This window comes from Mchenga conophoros, linkage group LG6 (assembly GCF_057382185.1).
Source record: "Mchenga conophoros isolate Kocher_MC1m ecotype Shallow Benthic linkage group LG6, M_conophoros_male_GT1.1, whole genome shotgun sequence".
Classification (NCBI taxonomy): domain Eukaryota; kingdom Metazoa; phylum Chordata; class Actinopteri; order Cichliformes; family Cichlidae; genus Mchenga; species Mchenga conophoros.
Genome location: NC_140531.1, coordinates 5148876 through 5160731, shown reverse-complemented (window position 1 = coordinate 5160731; position 11856 = coordinate 5148876). Strand labels below are relative to the sequence as shown.

The window sequence follows — 11856 nt, the reverse complement described above, 5'->3', positions numbered from 1 at the left end:
ATGTAATGCTCACTGTATAAAGCATCAATACGCCTCTCTCACTCCTCTGGCATCCACCCTCTCTCCCCACATATGTTTGAAGCTCGCTCTATCACAGCCAGTCTCTGGCCCATCTCGAAGCTTGTGCAGCAATAATCTGCCAATAGCGAGCCTGCTGAGGTGGGGAGAGAGCGAGCACAAGCACATACTATACAGCGTGCGAAGCTCGTGTTTATATGTAATATGTGAGCGGCAGGAAGCAGCTCGCTCTGCTCATTGCAGAAGGACGGCAGGATGGCGAGAGGACGGCGGGGTCTCGTGGCCCCTCAGAACACGTTTCTAGAGAACATCGTCCGCCGGTCCAACGGTAAGATACGATCCGGTTCTGATCTGTTCTGCACCTGGCTTCAAATGGTGATAATATATTTCTTATATATAATGTTTTGTGATTTTGTTGCTCATTTCGCCTTCAGGCATAGCCACATAAACACACACGGGCAATTGCTAAAAACCTAAGTAGTACTGAAACCACAAGTAATTATGGTTTAAATTTATTATGGTAGCTCTTTACTTTCAGTGATGGCTATTCCTCTCTCTCTCTCTCTCTCTCTCTCTCTCTCTCGCTCTCCCTCACTTTCCCCACACACACACACACACACACACACACACACACACACACACACACACACACACACACATATATATATATATATATATATATATATATATATATATATATATATATATATATATTCACACGTTGTAACAGTTACAAAAGGCACATAGGCTCCTTATTAACAAGTAGGGGTAAGGCAAATCAATTTCATAGAGCAAAGTTTATTAGATAAACAACTACCAATTTAGAGCTGCAGAGAATAAAAACAAACTAAATAGCAGGGCTGACAGTACCAAACCGTTAAGACACTTTATTAATAAACATTACTTTAAAGGACCAGGTTCACTGCCATGATGCTGCCCTTGGTTAAAATAGCAGCTCAAGAAAATAGTTAACTAAAATGGTGGAGACTAGCCACTTGAAGGCAACCTACAGGGAGGAGGGACCAAGGGTGCCACCAATCACTCACCCGTGCAATCTTTCTGAAATCCTCACTGCCACTCTCACTGCAACTTAAATGGCCCGTTATACTTGTTTCCCGGTATGTACACTCCAATCCACAAAAGGGAATTCCACCACACGTGCCTAGCCCCCCTCCCCCTGCAAGCAGCTGTGTCTTCACTAAAGAAAATTAAAATAAACATGCATATCAAGCAATACAGAACACAAAATTCAGGAAATATTATATACAGGAATACAAACACACACACACACACCGTTTAAAATACAATTATTAGCAGTACAACTAAAAGCATGATTAAAATATAACAAACTGTTAACACTAAAGCACTATAGAACAAGGAACCAATCGATGCCAGTCAAACACAACAGCAACAAAGCAACAAAGGGTACAAGACAGCAGCGGTGTGTAGGCCTGTAACAAGAGAAAGAAACCAGTTATCCAGGGTCCACCCTACTTCTAAAAACAAAGAAAAGTACAAATGAAGTCACTTAAAAACAGCAAAAGTACGTAAGTGCAAATTGCATCAATAAATAATATGTACACTATAAAACTAAGAACATTTTCTAATTGTTACTCGCTGCTCTCTATGGGCGTATTTGCTTTAACTAAAGCCACACTAATCGGGGGGAATAATTATTTTACTAAATCACAGCCTGTATAGTAACATTCTACATTTACCTTTGCTGTAAGCTAACATTACCATCACACCTCACTGAATTGAATAAAATTACTCAGCTGCCTTAATTCAAACTGACACTACTCTACATTTATAATAATAATAATAATCAGTTTGTGGTTCCAAGTTTCACAAGAAACAATTTTCTTGAATGTTTTGCAAAGTACTGGTTGTTAAAGTAAATCCCTTTTTTGCTGCTAGTGCTCTCTCAGAAATGCCCAGACTTGTCCCATTGTTGCTTATACTAGGAAATGTAAATGTGCTGCATTGGTATCGAAAAGATACTTGCAAAATGGATGGATGGATGGATGGATGGATATTTTTTTTTTCATATCACCAGGCACTAATTTAAATGCTAGGAAGTTCCTCTAGACATGCTTTGAATTACACCAGCCATTATTCAGTAAAAGGGGGTAACTGCATCTCTAATTATATATTAACAAAAGACATTCATGAAGACTCAAGAAGGAATGCAGCACACTAAATCCAGTGCCAAGACCATGACCGTGCTGGAAAAGATAAGCAACTTTAATGACTTGAGTTTTCATTCATTATATTTATATGATGTCAATTTACAACAGTCACTTCAAGGCACTTTTATATTGTAAAGACCCTAAGACAATAATAGAAGAAAAATAGAGTACTTAGAGGAAGATGTCCGTGAAGGTTATCAGTCATCCAGGTCATTGTAGTCAAAGGAGCTTGGAAAGAAAAGCGTCTGGACTTTTTTAAGTTGCTTGAAGACGTTTCACCTCTCATCCGAGAAGCTTCTTCAGTTCTATGGTCAAATGGTGGAGAGTCCCAGATTTAAGATCTGTGGAAGTAACCCACCATGAGGGACAATTGACCCAATAATGATCCTCTACCTAATCACATGAGCCAAGGTGTGAAAATGGGTGTAGGTCACAATCAGCCAAGGTTTCGGGTGAGCTCATTGTGAAACCTAGCCCCACCCTATCATGTGATTTCCTGAGGTCAGATGGCCCAGGATGTGAGTGGGCGTTAAGGCGTCTGGGAAGGGATCTCAAAACTGGATTATAGATGGCAGACAATTAGTGTCGTAAACCACCGCCTGAGAGCAATGAGAGGCGAAACGTCTTCAAGCAACTTAAAGAAGTCCAGACGCTTTTCTTTCCAAGCTCCTTAGAGTACTTAGAGGAAGTAACAAGCAAGACAGTATTTTCCCCATAGTAGCTTCTTTTCATTGCCTTCGTGTTAAATCCAGAATCAAATTTCAACGTGCTTCTCCTTATGTAAGGTCTTGAATAATCAGGCCCCATTTTACCATCCATATTTTATCTGTGAAAAGTGCTTTATAAATAAATGTTACTTACTTAATTACTTTCTTAGCCTCTGGTTCCTGAGGTAAAAGTAGAATGTGGGGCAGAAAAAAAAGAGTTTTTCTTTTCTGCCGTCGCCTTATTTCCTCATAGAACATCTGATTGTTGGGGGTGGGATGGGAATCAAGAACCAGTTCCCAGGAGTTCAATTCCTTTGAACTGTTAGTCTGTGTGCCTGCTCATTGATTCCACTTGCACTTGTACTACAATCAGCTGATTTTGGCACATTCTTAAAGGTGGATATAGACATTACTTTTATTTTTAATTCACAAAAGGACAAAAATACAAGAGTAAGTGGAACCTCCATCCAGGACAAACACATTTTGCTGCCAACACAAATTCGGCTCTTTGCAAGTACCTGCACAGACAACATGCTAACACTAAGCTAGCTAAAAACCTAGATTGATGTTAAAGCTGAGTGAATCCCATCCCTGGTCCAGCAACTAGACCCTGAACTTCAACAGGTAACAAACAAATCAGTAAGAGAATCAATAAGTAATATCACTTATCCATACCAATAATAATGGTATTGGAATTGATAAATTCTTATTAATTCCCATCCACTATTAGAGGTTTCCCCTCTGTTATCAGAGGGTCCCAACCTTACAATAAAACGCACGTGGAGGACACTGTTGTGATTTGGCACTTTATAAATTAACCTGAATTGAACTGAATTGAAAAATGACTGTCTTTTAATAGCACAGGTATTAAGTGTAGGCCAGTTGGTTATTAAATAAAAAGAATCATCATAATTAGTTTAACACTGATTTTACAGGTGTAAAAGTGAGGCAATTATTTATTAGTTTAATTTACCACTTAATTGATTAGCAATAATTACTTACGTAATAGTTAGCTTAACTTAGCTTCTCTATTGGGTTTGGTGCTATTGAACAACCAAAATATTTTATCAGAATAATGTGGACTCTGGAAGGCTGCAATGGGCATTTTTTAAACTAGTTGTTGTAGCCCTCGTGAAATGTGGAGAAATATTGTGTATGCTGGATTCATATAATTTTTCAGTCATGTGATGTTGCGAAGTAGGGCAGACTATCACTTATTGGTTTCTGTGGTCAGATACCAATTTTGTGCTGGGAAACGCTCAGATCGTGGAGTGGCCTATCGTCTATAGCAATGATGGCTTCTGTAAACTCTCTGGCTACCATCGTGCTGAGGTCATGCAAAAGAGCAGCACCTGCAGGTACCACAACACACATGGATACCACCGCATGGATTATTGAGGACTGATTGTCTCAAGTAAATGTGTACTGTATCAATGCAAATACTTGGTTTTCCTCTGCAGCTTCATGTATGGAGAGCTGACAGACAAGGAAATGAGTGAGAAGGTTCGACAGACCTTTGAGAACTACGAGATGAACTCTTTTGAGATTCTGATGTACAAGAAAAACCGTGAGTATTTAATAGTACTGGATATGACCGTGTAAGCTGCATCCAAAAATGTTTGTATGAACTGCTTCCTCAAAAACCCAGATACCTAAGGATCTCAAGAAATCTAGAAATTGTATATATGCTAATCTGGGACACACCATGCTAAAAGCTCACAGCCTTTTAATTACCTAGCCAGGGGTCAGCAACCTTTAACACCCAAAGAGCCATTTGGACCTGGTTTCCACGCAAAAGAAAACACTGGGAGCCGCAAATACTTTTTGACATCTAAAATGAAGATAACACTATATATTGTTTTTTTTACCTTTATGCTTTGTGTGAACAACTAAAGTAAGTAAAGTTTATTTATTAAGCGCTTTTCACAGACAGGCAGTCACAAAGCGCTGTACACAAATATTAAAATAAACAATACAATCAATAGACATTATACACAATGTAAAAGATCAAATGTAAATAATGTAAAGAATATAAAATACGTAGATCAACAAAAGGCTTGTTTGAACAGAATATTTTTTAACTGCTTTTTAAAAGAATCCACAGAGCAACTAAGTTGTGTTGCTTATGAAATCCATGAAGTGCTACAGAGAAAATGACATTTTATTCATGTAAATAACACATTTTGAACTCTTAAAGAAATATAACAAAAGGAAAGACACCCAGCTGAACTAAAATGATCCAGCAAACAAAAGCTGTTGTGAGCCGCCACCCTTATATCGCCTTTGGGCTTTTGGAGCCTTGACCTGACTTTTAAAAAATAATTTGAAAAAAAAGCACTATGCTGCAAAAAAAAATTTGATATTTGCAAAATTCTGCCTAAATATGTATTTTACCTGGTTAATGTGTGTGGCGGGGCGTGGTCTGCAGCGCCGCTGCAGGGGAGGCAGACGCACCTGAGCGGGACCCGCAATCACGCCTCGCTGCCTTAAAGTCTGTGCCCTCTCTGCTGTTGAAAAGCTACAGCTGGCTGTATGCGTCAGCAACCGTGTGTGAAAAGTGGTCAATAAAGAGATGCTGAAAAGCATGATCATGCAAACATCGTCAGGTCTGCCGTGATATGTTTACAATAAGACTTATGGTCCCGAACCTCTGCGCACAGCGTCTGCAAATCGGGGCTTTCATCTTTACGCAGGACTGTAAGCTGTCGTCTGTGAGGCGTGAGCGGTGTTTGTTTTTAACATAGTTCACGGTGGAGAACAGCTGCTGACATAATGTGGATCCGAAGATCCACGATTGGCCTTCCTGGGGTTGAAAGTCTCGATAAACGCACAGCGTTTCGGCGGGTACACCGGCTTCCGCGAGTGTGACGCTTATTTTGAGCGATGAAAAAATAATAAGATATAATTTTATTTTTATATTTCAAAATCACAATAATCTTCCAATTTAGAACTACAAGTTAAAAAAAGAACTAAACACAAATAAAATACACTTCAGCTAAATACTTCTAATTTATTTTCCCAAACCACCCGGAGCCGCAAAATAAAGACTAAAGAGCCGCGGGTTGCTGACCCCTGACCTAGCCTATTACATTTGCAAACAACTTTTGCCAGTAAAAAAAAAAAAAGTATTTGATAAAGAATTCAGAAGGTGAAGGTTCCTTTATTTTTTATTTCTGTGTTTTTATATATTTTTATAAGCATAACACCACCTAAAGCAAACTTCACACATCATACAAAATAACTTAGTATTTAACAAGACTTTGGTTTTAAAATGGTATTGATTCTTCTAAGTTGTAAGATTATACTAAACAACTTTCCTTTTTGATAAAATTTATGGTTGGATCAGGTGACCCAGAACACTTGTTTAGGTATGCTGCAATAGGTCAAGGCTGCTGGAGGCTGCATATCAACAAAAAAACTGGGCTTTCTTGGCTCCCATGTTATCTTTTTCTCTGTTGGTGACAAGTTGTATAGTTAGGGGTTGTTTTGTGTAAAGGATCAGTGAAAAAAATATTGTTCTTTTTTTTCTGCCTGGATAGAAAGTTATCGGTGAAATTTAAATCTCTCTATTTGGGAGCAAATAACATAATTAGAATAGAAGATATCAAGCTAATGCCACTGAGCTATGTATAGCTGCAGATCGCATACGTTTACTTTTCAAATTCAAAGCTTGAAATTGGTCTTTCCATGGGATGCAGCATTTAACATTCCATTTTTAGGCACTTGCCATTATTGAATATTTCTTTGTTGTAACAGTGCTTCTTGGCAGTAGATTTTATACCATTGGAAAACACATTTCCTCTAAATGGTGTAACATTTATAAGGAAATTTAATTGGTTTGTTGAGCAGCAGAGTTGAGTATGTGGGTTGTATCAATGAAAACCTTGGCATATCATCTCTGCCAATGCCAAACAGGTTATTTTCCAATTGACTCCTCTTTGGTGGTTGGATGATTAGTCTAAAGAAACAAGAAATATTAAGAGTTTAACAGTTTATTCATCCTCACTCATGCTCAGTGGCGGTCCTAGCCTGTTTGGCGCCCTGGGCGAGCACTAACCTCTGCCCCCCCCCCCCCCCACACACACACACAAAACATGTTAAGGATTGTACCATTGTACCGAATTGGTGAATTGTACTGGATTGCACACACACACACACACACACACACACACACACACACACACACACACACACACACACACACACACACACACACACACACACACATATGAAGAGAGAGAGAGTATGCATAGTAGCATAGTATGCAAATGATTACCAAACAGCCATCATAATTTGTCATACAATGAGAACAGGACAAATCAACAACTGACACTGACTAATTAATATTAAAATCTGTAACATAATGTATTGTTTGGAGTTTAGTCTGTTACTGTTACTATTTTTACCATTTCTTCTTGGAACAACTGTAACCCATATAGTGTCCTTAGGGATTAATAAAGATTCTGATTGTTTCAGGATACATGACATAATCCAATGACACATCTGCTTACCTGCATCTTTTGCTCGTTTCTCCTCCTCTTCTTTTCTCTTTTTTCTAAACTGAGGACCTGATGGCTTTGAACTTTTCTTGTCCATCTCCCATTGGTTTTAATTTTGCACTCCAGTATGAACACCCATCCCCCAACCTGAGGATCACCACAACATAACCTTCACCTTAGTTCACAGATTCACTTTGTCTAGGGTTTATTTCTGGGATTCCAGGATTCAAATCATGAATACATAATGGATTTGGATTTACAACATTATGAATGAAATGTGCTCTATTTGGAAGCAGCAGGGCCCCGTCCCCTTTTGACGGGTTGTGTGTGAGACTTTAAATCATCAAACTATAAATTATAAATTGTTATTGATCCCATTACCCCGAGTCCTAAAGTGTGTATTTATTTTCTTACTCTTCTTCTTCTTATTGTTTGTTTACTTGCACTGCTGTAACAGGAGCCTCGTCGTCTCGTCTCTCTATATACTGGACTGTATGTAGCGGAGATGACAATAAAGTTTACTTTGACTTCAGCAGCGAGCAGGCGCACCGAGGGCTCTCGCGCTCACTTTTCGCTTATAGAATTTCGAAAAAACATCGGTGCAAATTGTAAGTCTGTATCATGATGTCTGGTGTTTTCGTGTTTGTTGGTTTGTTTTTATTTTGTGTTATTTTGCGAGCTGGTTATTAGATGCTGCTCCAGCCAGCCGGAGAATACACCACCCCCCCGCCCTCTCCTCCCTGTGCCGCAAGCAGCAGGCGCACCTCGCAAATGGAGGGCGCCCTTACTCCCAGCAAATGGGCGATAGAAAACCGGTCGGTGCCTATGCCATTCCCAATATGCGCTGGCATGATGTCAGGGCAGCATGAGTACGAGCAATTTTTTTTTTCCTGATGCCTGTGATGCCGCCCCCCACCACGATGCCGCCCCGGGCAACCGCCTGTGTCGCCCGTATCAAAAACCACTACTGCTCATGCTGGCCAGCTTGCTGTGGGATGGCATCCCAGTGTATTGGCCAATCTGGCACAAGCAGCACACCCAAGGCAATCCCATAAGTGTTCAATAGCACTGAGATCTGGACTGCAGGTCCGTTTTTCCATCCTCTCCACTCCACTTCAGGGTTCAGTGCTAAGACCACTTCTCTTTACATTACACATGATTCCATTAGGCAGTATCATTAGAGAACATAGCATATGTTTTCATTGCTAGGTAGATGATACCCAGCTTTATCCATGAAGACAGACACCACACACACCAATTAGCTAGACTATAGGAATGTATTTAAAACATAAAGACCTGGATGACCTGGATTCAGATAAAACTGAGGTTATTGTGCTCTGCCCTAAAAAATTTGAAACATGGTTTCTAACCAGATACTTACTCTGAATGGCATTACCTTGGCCTCCAGTAACAGTGAAGAATCATTTTTAAATGAATCTTTTTTGACCACAGTATGTTCTTCAGTGTGCATACTGTATTAAACTGTTTTCTTTTGATTGCACAATATGTCTAAAATTAGAAATATTTTGTATGAGAAGACTACTTTATGCATTTATTTCTTCCAGGCTGGACAATAATTCATTATTGTCAGGTTGTCTTGAAAACTCCCCAAAAAGCCTTCAGTTGATCGAAAATGCTGCAGCAAAAGTAATAATATATAAATAAAACTGAATTGAAATGAATTCAACTGACCACTGTAGTAGGGACCATGCTTACAGTTGCTGTGTATCATGCACCAATCAGCTACCTAATTGTCAGCACCTAGTGTAACAGTATAGTAGAATCAGCTGCTCGGCATTGGCAGAGAAGGTTTGGCAACTGTGCATTTTCCATTTTCATATGTGTTTTCCTTACAAATGTGGCACAATGTAGGGGGAAATAAACAGGCTTTCCAACAATATAAGAAGAAGGATGGTTACAACAAAGATAACTGACCAAACACCAGGGCTGGTCTAGCATACCAGGCATTTTCCCGGTGGGCCATCGCACTTTTGGGCCGATGTGCCAGCCTGAAGGGCTGCTGCGTAGCAACCGTACAAGCACTGATAGCAGCTCGTTGGTTCATTTTCATTACTGACAGTGGATTTCCCAATTAAATCTCTCAATATGACCGGCGCCTCCCCTACCTTCGCTGTTGTCTCACGTTTCTTGTAGAAAAAGTTTAGTGTGGAAGAAGTGGCAAACAAAAAAAAAAAAACAGGCCCCACAGTCACAGAAAGCTGCTGCTGCTAGCACCAAGCCATCCTGTTCTATCCTGGTATTAATGTAATAGGGCTGCAGAAAAGCAGATGCCAATACAGATCACTGGTGCATCTCAGGTCCAACATAGAGACAGGCAACAGTCCACACCCTTACAAGATCTAACACTTATTTGTCTTTCCTCAACATTTTTCTTCTTTTTTGTGAGAATTCATTTATCATTTTTCTTTTTGTTTTGTTTTTTTGCCTGTTCTATCCAGCACTGTTTCAATCAGCATTATTGTCTGAAGGCCAAGAAAAAAGCCCATCAGATTGCTATAGTGGTCAATTTGACTGTCATAGTTTATTAGTTTATTAGTTATTTGAGATGTTCCGAGAGAGGTGGAGTCTAAGACCCCACTCTACACATAGACAAACAGGCACACACTCAGATACAAACAAACATACATTCCCACCCCCATTTCACATATACTCAGCAGCTGGTGTCAGCACAGCCCCTCCCAAGAACCCTCAATGTCTACATGTATTTAAAATTGAGAGCACCAGCACCAGAGGTGAAGCAAAATAAATAGACCGTCTTTTGGACGCCCATCCCCAAGGCCCAATATGTATGCGTCATGAGAGTGGAAGTAATGTGAGCCTCTAAGTGGTGGAATAAAATTGAGGCACAGGTGGCCTGGAGAGGAAAAAGGACATATGCCTCCCCTGCACCTCAGTGACGCACCTGTACCTCAAGGCCCTGCATGTGTGGTGGTGTGAAGGAGCGGGAGGAGAGATGCAATTGCGGATGGGGCGGAAAGGATTGGCAGTGGGGGCAAAGTACCCTATTCTTGGAGCCAGCTCCCCTGCTGACCCCCATGGGCATCCCTGTTTCCCGAAATCTACCAAGGGCAGGGGGCCTGGACCAATCCAGACCAGGGCCCACAGCAGCAGCACCACCAAGCCCCATAGAGCACAGGGCGGCCCACCTGTCCCCACCGCAGAGGACAAACAATGCCCACTCTACATTCAGTCAACTCTCAGACTACATAAGACAATAGACACCAAGGTTAGGTTTATCCGCCACCTCTGCTAGATCCCTCCCACTTATAGAAGCAGCTTCTGCTTCAATCAATCAATCGATCAATTAAAACAGAATATTATGGATTTCAAAATCTTATTTGGTTTTCATATGTACCTATTTTCAATGATATCAACTTTAATAGCAGGAAATTAACTCTATACATATTCTTTTTTTCTATTGCCAAATTTTTCAAGTAACTTATATTTGACAACAACATAAAAAAAACCCATGAAATTCTGTTTTTGGTGCTACCCCCCAATATTTGTATGTACCCCTATGAAAAAATTCTGGAGGCACCCCTGCTAGTACCAACTGTGGAGAAGTGAAGAAGAGATGGAGAAAGTGAAATTAATGTGGTAAGAAAATAGATGGAGAAACATAATTATGAAGGGAGAGTATCACAGATTACCAACTTGTTTCAATCAATCAAACAAGATGAAATATATACATATATACATTACATACAGTGGGGCAAAAAAGTATTTAGTCAGCCACCGATTGTGCAAGTTCCCCCACCTAAAATGATGACAGAGGTCAGTAATTTGCACCAGAGGTACACTTCAACTGTGAGAGACAGAATGTGAAAAAAAAATCCATGAATCCACATGGTAGGATTTGTAAAGAATTTATTCGTAAATCAGGGTGGAAAATAAGTATTTGGTCAATAACAAAAATACAACTCAATACTTTGTAACATAACCTTTGTTGGCAATAACAGAGGTCAAACGTTTACTATAGGTCTTTACCAGGTTTGCACACACAGTAGCTGGTATTTTGGCCCATTCCTCCATGCAGATCTTCTCGAGAGCAGTGATGTTTTGGGGCTGTCGCCGAGCAACACGGACTTTCAACTCCCGCCACAGATTTTCTATGGGGTTGAGGTCTGGAGACTGGCTAGGCCACTCCAGGACTTTCAAATGCTTCTTACGGAGCCACTCCTTTGTTGCCCGGGCGGTGTGTTTTAGATCATTGTCATGTTGGAAGACCCAGCCTCGTTTCATCTTCAAAGTTCTCACTGATGGAAGGAGGTTTTGGCTCAAAATCTCACGATACATGGCCCCATTCATTCTGTCCTTAACACGGATCAGTCGTCCTGTCCCCTTGGCAGAAAAACAGCCCCATAGCATGATGTTTCCACCCCCATGCTTCACAGTAGGTATGGTGTTCTTGGGATGCAACTC

At 40.4% G+C, this 11856-nt stretch overlaps 1 protein-coding gene across 1 annotated transcript in view; it reads left to right on the top strand.

Moving 5' to 3' along the window:
- Positions 1-11856, top strand: part of LOC146571934 (voltage-gated delayed rectifier potassium channel KCNH1-like) — a 112635-nt gene continuing 100779 nt past the window's right edge. Inside the window, exons 1-3 of the mRNA XM_085275934.1 lie at positions 1-346; positions 4149-4272; positions 4375-4481. Coding sequence (XP_085132060.1) covers positions 274-346; positions 4149-4272; positions 4375-4481 — 304 coding nt within the window. The 5' untranslated portion in view covers positions 1-273. The remainder of the gene's footprint in view (positions 347-4148; positions 4273-4374; positions 4482-11856) is intronic.